Here is a 19,057-nt window from a genome sequence, read left to right as displayed (position 1 = left end):
AAATTAACATACCTTCCAGAAGGCCATTGGTGGGGTTTTGTTAAATATGAGCCAAAATCATCACAATTAAAATAACCAAAGACTTATCTACTTCAGTCTGTGTGCATTGAATTTATTTAATACAGAAATTTCACATTTTGAGTTGAATAACTGAAATAAACAAACTTTTCCACAACATTTTAATTTATTGAGATGCACCTGTGTGCAGGGCAATCAAATGGAGCTTCCAAACGACAAAAAAGGGCAAGTAATATTTTATATATATTTGATACAATCACACCAGAGTGATTAGATCGCTCAGTGCACAGCATTAGCAGCTAAATTCAAACCTGCGTTCGCTGGCTGGCTCTGAGCCAGAGACGCGTTCATACAACGCTTCATGATAACCAATCAGAAACGATTCTGTTACGCTTATGAATGCAGTGGCCAATCAGAGACGTACAGAAGAGTCATCAATAAAACGTGGTGTTTTTTCATAGACAGTAAAAGAAATGGACACAGCGACCCCATTGGAACTCAATTGAGACGATTGAAGCCCGTTTTTAGCTATTTTTAGCAGTTCCGTTTCTGCGCAGACTCAAACGAAGCTTGACGACGTCAGCAACCTGTCTGACAGATGTAAATCTTCTAGTAGCTGTGCGTGAAAACTGCCATCGTTAATCTTGCAGAGACGGCGAGCTTGAGCGGGGAGTTCTTTGGCGTGAGTGAGCAGGAGTAAGTATTCTGATTAATTATTTTGTATAGTATTTTAAAATGTAACGCCAGTACGCCCAGGGCCAGATTAACACTTTGTTGTACCCTGGGCAACAATATTCAAGGGCCCCATCATCACGACCCCAGGATCACCATAAATATGGTCATACACAGAATATATTACTGTAATATACAGTAAATATACTCAATACTTCAAATTCTAACTGTCATCAGGTGTATTTTGATTTACAAATATTTAAATGCTCATAGAACTACAAATGCACTACTATGTCCCCTATCAAAGACATTCACTCACGTATGATGCTATGAAAACAAAACACATCAGCGTCTGAATAATTTGGTAAAATTTACCCACTACATTGAGAGGGAGGGAAATTTCCTCCATTTTCACAAAAATGAATAAATAAGCAACCACTTTCAAACCATAGTTGATTTAACAACATTTATCCCCAATAGAAATGTATTGAATTGATAGAGCTATAACAGAAGACCACAGACAACACATCAAGAAACAATTTGGTCCTCAGCTCATTTTAAGCAGTAATCACCCTGACAGGGTGACCCTGTTTCCTCAGAATTCAACAAGGCAAAGTTATTAGTCCAACACAAACAATTTGAAATCTGCCAGTTATCTCTCCACAACAATTTACAGCATTTTAATGAAGCTGGCACCTCAAGGAAAAAGCTCATTTTAACTTGTTTTAAAATAGAACAACAATATATCACAGCACAGTTAACCAGTTAAACATTTTAGTGCTACATAAACATTTAGAAATCTGTCAATTTCTCTGAAGAAGACAATAAATGCTACACAATCTGGCAAAACACACAATTTAAGTCCTAAATAACGACGAAGTGCATGTCTGAATTTGAAATGCTCTTCTCTCTCTGGGCTGCAAACGTAAGCTGGCGGTGTAGAAAAGTCCTGGCTAGCTGAGTTGTCCTCGTCGTTGACGGAAGCTGACTTAACAGAACTGTCTGCAACATTATCAGGAATGAAGGAATTGCCTATTTTAGGTATATACTTAACATTTTCTGCGTTTCTGATGTCCTTTCCTTTTTTAATTTCTGCTTCGCGCTCCCACTTAGCTCACGTTCAAAGTCATAGGCAGCGCAGCGTCTCTTCTGTGCAGCGCGCAAAAGCCCGTGTTGACAGTTTGTTTAATATAAAACGGGAGATTACCAGATACAGTATTTTGCTCGTGCCCTTGCTTCCCTGGGCCCTTTAGAGGTCTTGGGCCCCTGGGCAATTGCCCAGTTGCCCGTATGGTTAATCCGGCCCTGAGTACGCCATATTAAGTTAATTGCCTGCGAGCTTCTCCTCCTGTCTGTATGGTAATGCGACAGAGAGTCGAGTGGTTATGACGCAATCGTTTGCCTATTTTTACAAAAACTGTTTCTACGGGGCCATAATGTAACATAGAAGGTAATGGAGCCCTTTATACATTGTCGGGTATCTTTAGAAATAAATAATGGACAAATGGAGTCTTTAAACTCCTCAGATATAAAGTTATTCGCTGTCAAAGTGACGCCAAAATTAATGGGAGGTCAATGGGAATGCTAACGCAAGTGAAGTTCTGCTACAAAATGGTGGCACCCGACCGACTTCAACTTCCGGTCGACTAACTTCCCGCCTGCTTGAGACCCCCTAAGACCCCCCCTGGTGCCGCTGGTGAAATTTGCACGATAACATTATTAAGCAAAAATACATAGTACATTAATTTTTTTCCCTCCAGTACTGAAAGCAGAACCGATAGCGTCAGATCTTACTGACGGTCCGGTACTTTAACGGTATTCTTATCGGTACTTTGTGTTATGTTACTTTGTGTTAGGCAGTCGAAAACTCTGTCTGCACATAATGTACTTTTGAAAAAAAGGGGGGTTTCTGCTGTATTGGATGATGGGATGGGGGGCTTATGAGATTAGACTTCGTAGCCTATAATAAAAGGTAAGGAATTTCAAACCTTAACTTAACACATTTTTATTCAAAGATCAAGAGTTTGTCATTAGTCTTTAGTCTGCCACAAAAAAAACAACAATACAATCATGAACTCAAATGTCATTGTAAAAAGAAAGAAAAAAAAAAACAATGACAGTAACAGTGCGTAAATCAGACCTTTCTGTAGCGCTAACGCCAATAAGCTTAAACGAAAATAACGAAATAATTGTGTAGCGGAGTATTTTTTTTGTAGTGCCGTGAACTGTCAATCTCTCCTGTACGTGTGCATCACTGTCCCCCTCGCAGCTACAGCAACTTGCGCTCTCTTCATCAAGCTTTAAAACAAAAAGGGGAAAAAGGTCGTATTGTCTTTGTGCATGTAGATTAATTAGATAAATTAATATCTACATTTGTGCCTAGCCACCTGCGGGTATTTTTTTAGAACTTAGAAAAAAGATGCTGCAGCCAATGAACAGCCGGTGGGGGCTGGTTGCAGGGAGACTCAACCTCCGAGTCCGCAGACAGTTTTTAATGTTAATCAGACAATAACTTCACAAGATTTTGCTTTAGTATAATTTTCGGGACAGTTAGGGCCAGATTCGGGATTCGGGACAACAGTTTAGATTTAGGGACTGTCCCGTTTTTTTCGGGACGTCTGGTCACCCTACCTGAGGTAATGGGGGGTCCTGTTCATTTCAAAGGGGGTGTTTAATGAAAACCAACAAAAAATACAGTGGACAAAATTTAGTTCACCCAAAAATGTCAACGTCCTCAACCCGTTCCCACGGCTCTTGGCCCCGCCCCACTTGTCACGCTAAGCATCATTACATTTTAACTCATTAAATTTAAGCATTCACAAACGATATAAGTATATAATTTTATTATATTTTCCTCACACATTTTCTTACAAAATTCCAAACAAATTTTCTTACAAAATAAATTCTTTTCACATTTTCTTACAAAATTCCTTAGAAATGTTCTTATCAACTTCCTTATAATAAATAAACAAATCCAAATAAACAATTAATTATTATTTGCAGATCCCCAAGCAAGCAATACAGTCAGACTGCTTTAATTCAAGGTAAGGGCCTGCAATACGCTAAGGCCAGAGTGGACTGATGGAAAGGTCTCTCGTGTCAGTCCACCAGACACAAAGCTGACTGAAGACAGAAAACAACAGGGTGGCCTTGACAGGAGTTGTTTTCTGAGGTTGTGTTTTACTCTGTGACCTGAAACAAAAGATAAATCGGCATTATTTGTCTAAATACTTCACTTTTGAAGAAAAATTATCTTAAGTTCATGGCGACTGATGATCAAACTAAACCAACAAAAAGCTTAACTAGTCTTAGTCTTAGTACCTTAAACCAGTCGTGGAGATGCATCTCGTCCAGACTGAGTCTCTTCTCTGGATCAGGCTGCAGACAATCACAAATCATCTGGCGGCATTCTGTGAAGAGAAAAAAAAGAGAGATATTTGATTATAAACGTATACTTTACACCTGCTCTCTTTGAAGCTATTGGTCCTTTTTGTATGACCTGGAGTTTATTGTTCGATGAAGATCTCACCTTTTGACAAGCCAGGTCTGGTCCAGAGGTTCACACTGATCTTGTGATGGTCGTAGGATGTAGGGCATTCCCCGCACACCATTTCAAACAAGATGAACCCTAGTGTCCACACTGTGGTTGGCTTTGCTTGGTACCTGCCCTTCAAGTTGAACTCAGGTGGACAGTACTCTTTCGTGCCTGCAGGAAAGATGTCTGATGTTAAATCAATTATCACAGCATGTTGAGTTCATATAAGATGTGTATCTGTGAGATAATTAATAAAGCACTTCATAACACATACCACTAAAGGATTCGAAGGCAGATTTCTTCATGACTGTCCCGCACCCGAAGTCAATTAATTTGACCTCCATGGTGTCCTGGTTCACCAAGATGTTCTCCAGTTTTATATCACGGTGGAAGACGCCACGATCACAGCAAGTTTGAGCGGCATCAATGATCTGCCGCATAATGTTTCTTGCAATCCCCTCGTCAAGCTTTTCTTCATCATCCACGAAAGTAAACAAATCCACGCAAGGCACTGGTCGCTCCATGACTATCACGTAGTGATCTGTGTCATCCTCCCAGTCGAGCAGCTTAATGATCTGGGAAACGCTGGGGCCATTGTTGGCCATGAGCATCAGGCCAATCTCCATTGGCAGACGATTGGGATGACCAGGCTGACAGAAAGAAAACATGATGCTTAGATGGAGGTGGTTTCCCAAATTATACACAAATAATGCCTAGTAAAGCTCAATTGTAGACTGTGGTTAAAATTAATATAGGGTGTGATCAACTGAAAACGGTGAATAAGAGACAATGAGAGTGCAGTCTACTCACCACACTGATATATGACATGTCTGGCGTCTTCTCTGAACATTTCACAGCCACCTAATCAACAAAACAAAGAACTAATAATTAGCACGAGCAGATAGTTGAGATCGCTCTAGTCATAAATCCTAAACAGATCAAATTGTGTACCTTAAGTCCATCCTCGCAGCGAGTCCCTTCATAAACACTGCCACATCCTCCTTCACCAAGCATGCGGCCGATTTTATATTGCTTGTGAATGTGGCCTGTTATCACACAAACAATTGTGATGAGTATGGAATGCAATTTTATATTATACTGTCTATATAATGGTTTCTAACATCATTTTCTAATTCTAACAGATTTCTTCTTCTTACCCTTGTCCAGGATGTCCTGCACGAGCTGTTGCTCAGTAGTGAGGAGGACTTCCTCTGTCCCTGCCTCCGTTCTCCCTCCATCGTTCTCAACAGGAGTAACAGGCGTCTCTTCAGACCTGGTGGGGGAGTCTTTGGGTTGTACGCAGTGTTCGTGTACACTCTGGTCTATTAACAGATTTAGCACAAGTTTTGAATTAACATCCTAAAAAATTTTACTGTCATTTAAAAATGTTTGGTGTGATAATGTTAGCAGTGTGTTCCTTTTCCTTAATGAAAAGGAAGAATAAGAGAAGTTCCTGTAATTAAAGAATCAGTCATTTATCAATATTTGCATCATCATGACATGTTTTTGTGAGTGTACCATCTCTATCTCTCCAGTGCGTTCCCGCCTCTGTCCATTGTGTCTCTTCCACTTCGGCCAGATCATATGTTCCAGCTCCAATGCAAGGAAAGTGAAGAGCAGGCCACTTCCAGAAGCTCTTCTTCTTCTTCTTCTTCTTCTTCTCCTCACTCCCTTCCTTCTCTCTTCCTCCATCAATCTCAGACAGATGAGGATGACGGCTCTCTGATGTGATGGGGCCGTCTTTGGGATGTACACAGAGTTCACTCTGGTCTATTAACAGACAAACAACTGAGGTAAATATGAAATTCAATTTTAAATGTAAATTTAACTCTGTACAAGTATATATAATAATATTTCCTAATTCTCATATATTTATGAATCTTACTCTTGTCCAGGACGCTGTGTTTCTGCTGTTCCTCAGCAGCAAGGAGGTCTTCAGGAGCTGGATCTAAATATGAAATAAAAAAATTAAAAGGGTAAAATATAACATACTCAAATTAATGTGGTTCTTGATTTAGGAGTAGGTCTCAATTGAATGTATATCCTAAAATGTTAACTCTTAAAAAAAGAAAAGAATAATGTTACTTTAAAATGTTTGGTGTGGTAATTACAGCAGTGTTTTTGGGAGACTGATTGTTGTTATAATTATGTTATAATAATGAAAAGGGGGAATACAGAAATTCCTGTAATTGAATATTTTGTGCTTTATCAATATTTGATGTGAGTGTACCATCGATATCTCTCCAGTGCGTTCCCGCCTCTATCCAGTGTTTCTCTTCCACTTCGGCCAGATCATATGTTCCAGCTCCAATGCAAGGAAAATTAAGAGCAGGCCACTTCCAGAAGCTCTTCTTCTTCTCCTCACTCCCTTCCTTCTCTCTTCCTCCATCAATCTCAGACACATGAGGATGACGGCTCTCTGATGTGATGGGGCCGTCTTTGGGATGTACACAGAGTTCACTCTGGTCTATTAACAGACAAACAATTGAGGTAATTATGAAATACAATTGTTCATGTAAATTTGATTCTGTACAAAAGTATTTATAATAACATTTTCTAATTCTCATATATTTATTAATTTTACTCTTGTCCAGGACGCTGTGTTTCTGCTGTTTCTCAGATACAAGGAGGTCTTCAGGAGCTGAATCTATAATATTAATTAAATAAATAAATAAAAGAGTGAAATATTACATACTCAAATTATTCTGTACTTGATTTAGGAGTAGGTCTGAATTGAATTTATATCCTACAATTTAAACTCTTAAAAAAAATAAAGCAATAATAATATGTTTCCTGTTACGCTAAAATTTTTGGTTTGGTAATTACAGCAGTGTTTTGGGATACTGATCATTTTTATAATTATATTATTTTAAAATAATGATAAGGGGGAATAACAGAAATTTCTGTGACTGAATATTTAGTGATTGATGAGTTTTTGATGTGAGTGTACCATCGCTATCTCTCCACTGAATTTCCGCCTCTGTCCCGTATTTCTCCTCGGCTTTGGCCAGGTCATATGTTCCCCTTCGGCTGGAAGGAAAGTGAAGAACGGCCCACTTCCAGAAGCTCTTCATCGATCTCCCTCCATCGCTCTCAAGAGAACCAACCGGCGCCGGTTGATGGTTCTCCGTCATGATGGGGGAGTCTCTGGGGTGTACACAGGGTTCTAGTACACACTCCGAACCAGTCGCTTCTTTTAGTTTTGAAAGCAGTCCCATGATAACACCGTTTGTAAGTCGCTACCAAATATGTTACTTCCAAGACTTCAAAGCACAAAGTGAGCAAGTGATTTTTGCGCCTTTATATACCTTCATGGGCGAATTGTGACGTCATAAATTCCCGCGCGGAATGGAATACAAAAAAGAAAAAAATATATATACGTCATCTGGTCCTTTCAAACGATAACATTCATATCCAATGATGTTCAATGCTAACGACAATTTGTTGTATCGTGTACATCGCGAGTTGTAAATATAGCAGTTTTATCAATTTTATGACACCTTAAACTTAAAGCCATAAAGAAACAGAAGAAAACAGAAGGCCTCTTGTATTCTCGTAAACAGTGGTAACCCGGGTTTAAATTGGGCCGGGCCGTCCAGGGTTTGATCCTCGCACAGAGACTCCGAGGGTCGACATTGACGCTTCATTAACGCCAGACAAGCAAAGTTAAGTTAAGCATGCTGAGGTAAAAAATCTAAATGAAAAGTTTTTATATTTAAAATACAGTTAGTTATGCAACATCACACAACGTTTTCACCATTACGACCGTTCAATAGAACAATAAACAGTGCAATAAGCAATTACAATAATATTAGGTCACTTACATTTTAGGCAGAACCACAGCGCACCTCACGGAAAACAGCCGATTCATTTCAGAATAATTCCATGTTCTGAACGAATCGGTTGAGTCAATGATTCAGTAGCTCATACATAAACATCTGATGAATCAGCCGTTTGATCGAATCACTTAAATGAACAACTCAGTGACTCACTCATTAAACGCTCACTGCTGGCACCTACTGGCGGTTTAATTTAGTTAAAAAGTATCATTTCCAACATAACTTCTTGTTTGTATATTTCAAAACAATATTTGATAACGTAGAGATTACAATAATCATATTAGTATAATTGAATTTATTGATTAAATGCATTTTTTTTTTTACATGAAAGATGACATATTAATGAGGTTGGGGGGAAATGCCCTCCATAAAGGAATAAAATGCCCTTGGATTAAATATAAAAAACATGCAGATTTATATGTCACTGCTCATAGAAATCTGATAAGAATATTGCTTCAGAATAAATCATATTTCATGTTCCGAATTGAGGTTAAAGCAAAAGGTACCAGGTATTGAGTACAGTAAATTAACATACCTTCCAGAAGGCCATTGGCGGGGTTTTGTTAGATATGAGCCAAAATCATCACAATTAAAAAAAAAAACAAAGACTTATCTACTTCAGTCTGTGTGCATTGAATTTATTTAATACAGAAATTTCACATTTTGAGTTGAATAACTGAAATAAACGAACTTTTCCACAAAATTTTAATTTATTGAGATGCACCTGTGTGCAGGTGTAACGGAGGCCAGCGAGTAGTGCTGTGCAGGTAAACCTCACTCCCCGATCTCAAGAGACGCACTAGCGACAGACGCTAGTGGCTGTAGCCATTTAGCCTCCTTGTTAGTGCGTCCGCCTCCCATGCCGGAAGACCCGGGTTCGAGCCCCGCTCAGAGCGAGTGCGAGGAGCGTCAGAGAGGACCCGGGTGAGAGGGGTTACATTGGTGCCGTGACCCGGATGGGAGTGAGGTTTAGGGGGGTGAGTGTAACGGAGGCCAGCGAGTAGTGCTGTGCAGGTAAACCTCACTCCCCGATCTCAAGAGACGCACTAGCGACAGACGCTAGTGGCTGTAGCCATTTAGCCTCCTTGTTAGTGCGTCCGCCTCCCATGCCGGAAGACCCGGGTTCGAGCCCCGCTCAGAGCGAGTGCGAGGAGCGTCAGAGAGGACCCGGGTGAGAGGGGTTACATTGGTGCCGTGACCCGGATGGGAGTGAGGTTTAGGGGGGTGAGTGTAACGGAGGCCAGCGAGTAGTGCTGTGCAAGTAAACCTCACTCCCCGATCTCAAGAGACGCACTAGCGACAGACGCTAGTGGCTGTAGCCATTTAGCCTCCTTGTTAGTGCGTCCGCCTCCCATGCCGGAAGACCCGGGTTCGAGCCCCGCTCGGAGCGAGTGCGAGGAGCGTCAGAGAGGACCCGGGTGAGAGGGGTTACATTGGTGCCGTGACCCGGATGGGAGTGAGGTTTAGGGGGGTGAGTGTAACGGAGGCCAGCGAGTAGTGCTGTGCAAGTAAACCTCACTCCCCGATCTCAAGAGACGCACTAGCGACAGACGCTAGTGGCTGTAGCCATTTAGCCTCCTTGTTAGTGCGTCCGCCTCCCATGCCGGAAGACCCGGGTTCGAGCCCCGCTCGGAGCGAGTGCGAGGAGCGTCAGAGAGGACCCGGGTGAGAGGGGTTACATTGGTGCCGTGACCCGGATGGGAGTGAGGTTTAGGGGGGTGAGTGTAACGGAGGCCAGCGAGTAGTGCTGTGCAAGTAAACCTCACTCCCCGATCTCAAGAGACGCACTAGCGACAGACGCTAGTGGCTGTAGCCATTTAGCCTCCTTGTTAGTGCGTCCGCCTCCCATGCCGGAAGACCCGGGTTCGAGCCCCGCTCGGAGCGAGTGCGAGGAGCGTCAGAGAGGACCCGGGTGAGAGGGGTTACATTGGTGCCGTGACCCGGATGGGAGTGAGGTTTAGGGGGGTGAGTGTAACGGAGGCCAGCGAGTAGTGCTGTGCAAGTAAACCTCACTCCCCGATCTCAAGAGACGCACTAGCGACAGACGCTAGTGGCTGTAGCCATTTAGCCTCCTTGTTAGTGCGTCCGCCTCCCATGCCGGAAGACCCGGGTTCGAGCCCCGCTCGGAGCGAGTGCGAGGAGCGTCAGAGAGGACCCGGGTGAGAGGGGTTACATTGGTGCCGTGACCCGGATGGGAGTGAGGTTTAGGGGGGTGAGTGTAACGGAGGCCAGCGAGTAGTGCTGTGCAAGTAAACCTCACTCCCCGATCTCAAGAGACGCACTAGCGACAGACGCTAGTGGCTGTAGCCATTTAGCCTCCTTGTTAGTGCGTCCGCCTCCCATGCCGGAAGACCCGGGTTCGAGCCCCGCTCGGAGCGAGTGCGAGGAGCGTCAGAGAGGACCCGGGTGAGAGGGGTTACATTCACCAATGTAACCCCTCTCACCCGGGTCCTCTCTGACGCTCCTAACGCTCGCTCCGAGCGGGGCTCGAACCCGGGTCTTCCGGCATGGGAGGCGGACGCACTAACAAGGAGGCTAAATGGCTACAGCCACTAGCATCTGTCGCTAGTGCGTCTCTTGAGATCGGGGAGTGAGGTTTACTTGCACAGCACTACTCGCTGGCCTCCGTTACACTCACCCCCCTAAACCTCACTCCCATCCGGGTCACGGCACCAATGTAACCCCTCTCACCCGGGGAGAGGGGTTACACCAATGTAACCCCTCTCACCCGGGTCCTCTCTGACGCTCCTCGCACTCGCTCCGAGCGGGGCTCGAACCCGGGTCTTCCGGCATGGGAGGCGGACGCACTAACAAGGAGGCTAAATGGCTACAGCCACTAGCGTCTGTCGCTAGTGCGTCTCTTGAGATCGGGGAGTGAGGTTTACTTGCACAGCACTACTCGCTGGCCTCCGTTACACAGGGCAATCAAATGGAGCTTCCAAACGACAAAAAAGGGCAAGTAATATTTTTTTTATATATTTGATACAATCACACCAGAGTGATTAGATCGTTCAGTGCACAGCATTAGCAGCTAAATTCAAACCTGCGTTCGCTGGCTGGCTCTGAGCCAGAGACAGACAGACGCGTTCATACAACGCTTCATGATAACCAATCAGAAACGATTCTGTTACACTTATAAATGCAGTGGCCAATCAGAGACGTGCGGAAGAGTCATCAATGAAACGCGGTGTTTTGTTCACTTGCTCGCTGACTGAATTATTAAGCTAATTCTCTCATCAGAAACAACAGAAAGTGCAGATGTGCGTACGAATGTAAATAAGATATTTGTTTCATAATGTAAAGTGCTTCAGTGATTTTAATGGGGGTTTTGCCTGAACTCTGGCTAGACTGAATGAAAATGTTCTTTGATAATGTAAATGTTCTTTACTCTCTGCAAAATGAAAGTGTTAAAGGGACACTAAGTAGGAATTACTCCCATCTAGTGGTGAAATTGTATTTTGCATTCAAACTAATTTTGCTCTCCAGCGCCTCGCTTTTTCAAATGCGCGTTGCATCTACGGTAGGCGATATGTACCAAAAAGCTTTGACGGGATGTCTTCTAATAGCACTTCGTAGAGTTTTCCTTCAGGTGAACAGGTGTGTTATTTCAAACAAACTGCAACATGACCATAAACAAACGAATGTTACAGTATGAATTACTGACTGTGGAAAACATGAAATATTGTAATTAGTAGTTATGTCTTCTTTATTCGTTATATTTTCTGAATAATGTGCATTGTTAGATATAAAAAAAATATTGTAATATAGATTGTAACACTGACTTACCTGTCGAGAAGAAAACTGGCCACTTCAGTGTCTCTTTTGAAATCTTTATCCAGCATTAGCTCTTTCCACACTGTTAGCAATTGATGTAATTTTTACAATAAATTTTACAACAACGCACTGTATTCATGTTTTTGTTGTAAATGCAAGTGCATTATGGGAAATTAACGGACAGTCCTGTAAAATTATTGTAACTACACTGTAGAAGCATTTTTTTACAGCAACCGCATAGCATTGTGGGATCGCTGCTGTTTGAATTTTGAAATTACGCGGCCAACGGACGGTACTTTTTGGAAGAAAGAACATGTCTCAGGTATGTAACATAAAATTTGTTTTATAAGTCTTTATATATTAATACTGGTGATCTGAGTGAGTGCTGATTGTTTCATTTGGTATAATTCAGTGGAATAGGGTGAAGTTAGTTAAAATCGCGTCTTCATACTCGATCCAGATTTACATCGCAAGAACTTTAACTTACCCAGAAACTATGGACTTTGAGCTGGAACTCGGTGTGCTTCCACCGCAGCTACCATGATCTAAATAAAGTTCTGGGTAAAAAAAATGCCCCTCAGAAAGTCCCTGCTCGCGAGGTACTTGTTCAAAGGTAACGTTACTGAACTTTCGGGAGTGGCAATGCAGCATTGTAGTTTCAACCACCATTTCTTTTGATAATTTTTAAAATATTACTGACATCGTGTCATGAAAGGTATAACGTTAGTGTTTTAACTATTTCAGGCGAGAATGTAGTTGTTTAAAACTCAAATATGCGGTTTATTTATAAAGACTGCGTCTATTAAAAAATGTGTTTTGCTGATGTCGGAGACGGTCAACTCCACGCGATCAGCGGGAGCTCAGGGATCATTAATCCGTCGGGAGCACTCTCAACTCGGGTAGACATCTGACATTTGCCGCTGGCTGTGATGTCTCTTTAGTGGTAAAGCATAAAATATAATTCGTTTTGGGTGAACCGAACAGGTAATCTTTGGTCTTTATTCAGTTAATCTTTTAATATGTTAAAATGAAAATAGGAGACAATAGGCTACTGTTTGGTATAATATTTTGTTTTATATAATGAAGGCCTAACGTTACACATTTCCCTGAACTTTATTTCTGCGGCTATTAATATGTTTAACGAATGAAAATGAGAACGAAAGGAGGCAGTGGTGTTTGATATCATATTTCGTCTTATTGAAATGAGGGGGGGTCGGTGGAAACGCGTCATAACTGTACCACGGTCATGAACGGTCAAGGCAGAAGGAAAAGACTGAGCGGGAACAGCTGTAGACCGTCCGCAGGATCAGCTGCACACTGGCTGCTAGATGGAACATATGTTTGCTTGCTTTAAGCCCTGTTAATAATTGTCATATGGTTATATGTCAAAGAAGAAAGGAAAGGCTGTAATTCAACATAATCCTATTGCATCCTTAAAATGCCTAGTCTAAATTAGGAAAAACCATACCATAACTTATTCTCCCACCTGATAAAATTGGTACTTTTGCCCATCCTGCCAATACTGCCACTCATGCGTGTGTAGTGAAGGGTTCTAGTGCTCTTTTAGTTATCATATTGTGTATGCATTTCAGGAGAGGCACTAAGTGCAGACAAATGGATGATGTCTTTGGAAGGGACAACTGTGATGGGGCCCCACAACAACCTTCTGAATGGAGTGCAGCGACCTTCACTGTCTACATGTTTAACTAACAGTATCCTAAAGAGGCCTCAAACACTAAAGGTATGTTTAAACTGTTTGCACACTTATAAAGAAAATAGACTCTACGATATACTCTATGCATTGATGTCAAAAGACAGGTTTCCATCCAATTCCTTTGCACCTTTTAAGCGCATTCGTAGAAATTTGGCAAAGAAACCCTATAACTGGAGAGCATTTCCATCAGCTCTGTTATGTAAATTAGAAATGGACAGGAGAGTAGTCATGAAACGCTGTGGGATCAAAACTTAAGGGGCAACTTAAAACAGCCGATAGAGTTGCAACAAATGTGCATTTATGTTGCATTTATTAGCAAGTCAATCCACATAAAAAGTTTTATTCACATTAGAATATTTTGTGAATTTGAACCGTTTCCATTCAGGATTTTTTTGTTTGTTTTCAAAATGTTAAAATGTGCATTAAAAAGCTGGATGGAGACAAAGCTATTGCTATTAAGTGTCTAACATAGAGTTGGTATTGCCCTGCAAGACATTTATGTAAACACAGAGAAGTCTGACAGACAGCAGTTTAACATTACAATTTTCATTAAGTCAATTTTGGGGGTTAAAGTCATTAGATGTGATTTTACTTTTTCCTTTCTCTTTGGAGTGTTACAAGCTCTTGGTGAATGAAGAAGATCTGTATAGGGTGGCCATATGCGCCGTTCATACGGGACACGTCCCCGCCAGGATTTTAATATTGCCTAAAACATCCAGGTCGATCGAGAGCTAAAGAGAGCAGAACAGACAGCTCCTTAAGCTTTTGAAATTGCTCTCATGTGTTTGTTCGTTCGTTTAAATTGAAGCGTCACTCTTAAACGCTGTTTCTTTAAAAAGGGAAACTACTTTGTTTGGCCTTCCAAAAGAGAACACGACTAGAAATCATGTTTATATCACATTTATAATGGGTTTGACATTATAATGAAATAAACATTATAATTAAATGTTTGTCTCGTTGCTTCGGCCGGACACGGCACAGTATGTTAAGTGGCATAACATTTCAGTCACATGATAGATAGATTGGATAGCTGGTCAATCAGAGCACACTTTGCTTTTCAGAACGATGAACTTTGTAAAAATCAACACGTTTCAGAATGCGAGGAGAGGAGTACCTGTAGAGGAGAAACAATAATGTGTTTTTTTAACCTTAAACCGCTTAAACATTTCATTACACCAAATACACAAAATAATGTTCTTTTTAGCAACGTCATATGACCCATTTTGCAGACACTTTTGTCCAAAGCGACATTCAATTTACAGTGCATACAGTGACATTATATATTTAAGAAAAACAATGTAAAAGCCAATGTAATTCTAAATGTTATGTTGTTAAATGTGTTGATGTTAAATAAATACATCAACGTCATTTTTTTTCTACAAGCAAGTTTACTTTTTATGTTTTTTTTTTTTACACAGTATTTATCATTACCTGATATGAAAACTTGTTTTTACTCTCTCTGTTTTCAGAGCTTTTTGTGGAATCAATTCCAAGATGTCAGCAAAGCAGAGAAGAGACGGAGGATCAACGCACCTGTCTGCACCCTATTAAGAAGACTCCTGGGTTTTGAGTTGATGGGCTAGTATTGATGCCCACCCACACCCCACAGCTTCCCCAGTTCAAGACTGGTTGGGACCTTTTGTTATTTATTACCATGTTCCCCCTGATGATAGACTGTCTGGAAGTGAGCTAGATTCTTCAGTGAAACTGTAATTTTGTTTGTATGAAAAAAAAAGATAAAATACATTTGTAATATGTGATGTTGCATAGTGTGTTAATAATAAAAAATAATAAAAAGTTGCCATTGTTTTGGTTTTAATTTTGGAAGATGGAAAATTGCAGTATTTTATTATATTTAGAAATTACAATATTGTAATTGTCTCCTGTAAAATTACAGGAAATTCCTGGCAACTGAGTTGCAGTAAATATACAGTAAATTTAAATAAATTACAGCATTTTACTGTAATAATGCTACTTTAATCACAGTAGCACTGCTGTAAAAATACAGGACTCTATTGTATTAAAAAAACAATATATTACCTGTATATTACTTGCTGTAAATTCACGGCAATTAGTTGCCAGGAATTTCCTGTAAAATTACAATAAATTTTTAACAGTGCACCTAGAAAAAGCTTCCCGGACATTAACTCTTGTTTTCTGTAATCTACGGTCACGTTTCCTTTTACGTTCTATTTTTGACTGTTTTGGCGACTATGTTTTCTTCTCCTGTGGCGCAGCATATGTATGGTCCATAATAAGAATGCAATCCAGACTTTTAAACTTGCCGGTGCAGTTTCAAGCGCCTCTCACTGCTCTGCACCTGCGTTTCTGGCTCTGACCGAAAACGCGTTGTGGAAACGCGTTGGCTTAGTACTTTTTGTCCCTCTCTGCTATTATAGTTTTGCAAGATGGCGGAACTACATGGAAGCCTCCATCAACCTACCCGTCCCATGTATATAAAGATAATAAATTCTTCATTTACGAGGATTAGTTTAAACATTGGCATAGGTATTTGTACACCATTGAGGGCATATTTATGAATAAAAATATTGATTTTAGATAATAAAATACCTAAAAAGTTACTTATTGTCCCTTTAAATTAAGTAACTTACAATATAGTTATTAAAATTTACATTAAATGCAAATTCAGTCTTATTAAAAATATTTTATGGCATGACACCCATATATGGCAAAAAAGTCTGGTTTTTATATAGTTAATAGATTACAGTGCTTTGCCAATTACCATTATTGATCACATAACAATCTATAAAGGTGCAAAACGCGTTCACTTGCACATATTTGATAATCTAGATATTACCTGATAAATTAAGCATGTTTATAATTGTTTTGAATAAAAAGGAAAATTAAATAAATAAAACAGAAGCCTATATCAGTTATGCGGTGCTATCGTAGCTGTGTCACATAACAACCATGACTAATAACCCCCCACCCCCCAATGCACCCCCTCCAAAATCAGTATCGAAAATACATTTTTGTCCAAAAATAACAAAAACTATGACTTATTCAGTATTGTCTTCTTTTGCGGGTCTGTTATGAGCACGTTCACTGCAGTTTAGTGATGTCCGGTTTGCGAACGAATCACTCGATGTAACCGGATCTTCTTGAACCAATTCACCAAATCGAACTGAATCGTTTGAAATGGTTCGTGTCTCTAATAAGCATTCATCCACAAATTACTTAAGCTGTTAACTTTTTTAACGTGGCTGACACTCCCTCGGAGTTAAAATAAAGCAATATTTCATTTACTCAAACAGTACACTGACAGAACTGCTGTGAAGAGCCGAGCCAGACAACGAACAAAAGATTGACTCGTTTTTGAGTCAAGAACCGATTGCAATGGTTTTCAGATCACCAGTAGTGATGGGAAGCTTGGTTCTTTTCGACGAACCGTTTCTTTCGGACTGTTCGATTCAATAAACCAGGTGAAAAAAAAACGGTTCTTTTGCGCTCTACGTAATGTCATTGCCGATGATTGCCCTTGATTCAAGTCTTGGTTTACCTGCGCTCATAACATTAGCACAGAATCAGTTCAGACAGGGCCGTTTGAAGGAATTTGGGGGCCCCAAGCAAAATGGACATAGAGGCCCCCTGACCCCCGCATGCACGCAAAGGCTACAGGAACCACAGCATAGCCATACAGTTTAAGTTCACCCACACTTTATATAAATGAAAAAAGGTTTACAGTGCAAATACTGCTTGAAAAAATAGTTTGGTGGGAATTGTGATTTGCACTGTTTTTTCTTCTAATAATATGACAGCACACACTTATCAGTTTAAACTATGGGCTGTGCAGGATATCAGCTATAATTATAGAGCTTGTGGTACCTTGGCTATATAGAGGAAACATCAGCACTGAGAAGTGATGCATCTGTTGATGTTGAGGATGAAGTTGATGGTGTAGCTGGGAAAATAATAAAAAAAAAAAAATCTGAAATTACCTTTGAAGTACATTTTACCATTTTACTGTTGGCATATTGACAGAGGTCACTATTGACAGCTCAGGGGTGCGTTTCCCAAAACCAGTTGATAAGTTAGATGGTAGACACCTTATAATAACAATCATTAATAGATGGTAAATTGACAGTTAATTAATCTTGAGTTAATTGTGATTTAACTGTTAGCAAACAGTATTTTTACTTATTATAAAGTTTACCGAAAAATGTAAGATATGTTAACATTTCCATATTTTGATATTAGAAGGGAAGGGATGCAGACAGCTGCTTTCACTACCGATGCTTAAAAACATCCCAAGCTAATGTTTGATGCACAGAATTTATTGAATGGTTTTCATAACCTCCATTTGGAAAATAGATTATCACGATGGAATAGTATAGCATGCTATTTGCTGTGCCACTTTCATCTAGGACTGTAGCTATCGAATTTGTTAGTAATCGAGTATTCTACCAAAAATTCCATCGATTAATCGAGTAATCGGATAAAATGTGTTTTTACTTTTTAATATTAACTATGCAAGAGATTATAAGACTCCTGGGTCTCTTAAAATGAACAACTAAGTTTCCTTTTTTAGAAATTTTTATTTTTTTTTTATTTTTAAATGAATAGAATGCAATGCATACATCAAAAATAAGCATTTAATTATTATCCATTGTTTCTCTGTCTGTACTTGTACTGTGAACAATGACAATAAAGTTGACAGATTAATTAAGTGCATTTAAGTGCCATTCATTTGGGGTTTTAAATAAAGCATTTTCTGAGATGCACATTAAACATTAAATACAAAACATTAATTTAATTTATATTTTAATTATTGAAAATGAAGCAAACTTAACTTTTTGGTAAACAATGGGGATTTACTATTGAAAATAAAACATGGAAGAAATTTTGTGTCATTAAACCTTAAAAAAAAAACGTTAGATTTTTTTTTAGTAGTAGGCTATGTACAATCTGCTGAACAATAGTAATACATCTTTGGCAAATACTTGTCTAAAACAGGACTTTTATTTTGACGGGTTGACTTACCTGTGTAGTTCTGTGTATGTGATGTGACGCTAGTTTTAAACAAATCAAACGGTCAAATGTTCATGAAGTGACTGTCAGAGCAGTTCTGGAGATGTTGTTCATGTGTTCTCCTCTTATTTAGTGAGACAGCAGACACTGAAATTACCGCGAGCGTCACATGCTCTTCAGTTTGTGTAAATAAAGGAAGCCGCGCTTCTGCTCCATTCATTTACGGAGACGCGCAGAACATGCAGGATTCATATTTAAATAGACTGTTCCGGCTTAATATTTACAAATATTAGTCCATCACGTGAGATCACGTGGTTGGCTGGCTGCTGTCAGCGACTACTGAGAGGGGCCGCCTTGAGGGGGATCCCGTCATTACACGTTACTGTATTGACGATCAAAGAGTGTCGTTGCATTTTATTCTTAACCAGTCATTGTCTTGGGGCCCCAGGCCAGCTCGGGGCCCAAAGCAATTGCTCAGAATCCATCACCAAAAGAATCAGTTCGGTTCAGACGCGC

General features: G+C 40.2%; 1 protein-coding gene across 3 annotated transcripts; it reads right to left on the bottom strand.

Annotated features, from left to right (window-relative positions):
• Window positions 1–3,536: 3,536 nt before the first annotated feature.
• LOC113061825 (serine/threonine-protein kinase pim-2-like) lies at window positions 3,537–7,940 on the bottom strand. 3 transcript variants are annotated; one of them, XM_026231282.1, is made up of 11 exons: window positions 6,810–6,834; window positions 6,456–6,692; window positions 6,111–6,173; window positions 5,744–5,995; window positions 5,383–5,547; window positions 5,177–5,271; window positions 5,036–5,086; window positions 4,500–4,875; window positions 4,220–4,396; window positions 4,012–4,100; window positions 3,537–3,882 (listed from the first exon to the last, which is right to left on the bottom strand). In XM_026231282.1, the coding sequence occupies exons 6-11, from the start codon at window positions 5,237–5,239 to the stop codon at window positions 3,871–3,873; spliced, it is 768 nt and encodes a 255-aa protein (XP_026087067.1). In that variant the 5' UTR covers window positions 5,240–5,271; window positions 5,383–5,547; window positions 5,744–5,995; window positions 6,111–6,173; window positions 6,456–6,692; window positions 6,810–6,834; the 3' UTR covers window positions 3,537–3,870. The 3 variants fall into 3 exon arrangements, with proteins under 3 accessions (XP_026087067.1, XP_026087065.1, XP_026087068.1); XM_026231280.1 differs by lacking the exons at window positions 6,456–6,692; window positions 6,810–6,834 and adding an exon at window positions 7,176–7,940; XM_026231283.1 differs by lacking the exons at window positions 5,744–5,995; window positions 6,111–6,173; window positions 6,810–6,834 and having other exon boundaries at window positions 6,456–6,506.
• Window positions 7,941–19,057: the final 11,117 nt, after the last annotated feature.

Source organism: Carassius auratus, chromosome 43 (genome assembly GCF_003368295.1).
Source record: "Carassius auratus strain Wakin chromosome 43, ASM336829v1, whole genome shotgun sequence".
NCBI classification, from domain to species: Eukaryota; Metazoa; Chordata; class Actinopteri; order Cypriniformes; family Cyprinidae; genus Carassius; species Carassius auratus.
The sequence above is the reverse complement of the archived record's forward strand: the minus strand, read 5'-3'. Positions and strand labels throughout refer to the sequence as shown.

What these genes read in the sequence shown, in the direction of transcription:
- LOC113061825 (XM_026231280.1), bottom strand. Translation starts at nt 7,443, where the DNA reads ATGGGACTGCTTTCAAAACTAAAAGAAGCGACTGGTTCGGAGTGTGTA. An exon ending in TGCCTTCGAATCCTTTAGTG is followed by an intron (nt 4,397 to 4,499) that starts GTATGTGTTATG and finishes TCTTTCCTGCAG; the next exon opens with GCACGAAAGAGTACTGTCCA. An exon ending in CAGACCTGGCTTGTCAAAAG is followed by an intron (nt 4,101 to 4,219) that starts GTGAGATCTTCA and finishes TTCTCTTCACAG; the next exon opens with AATGCCGCCAGATGATTTGT.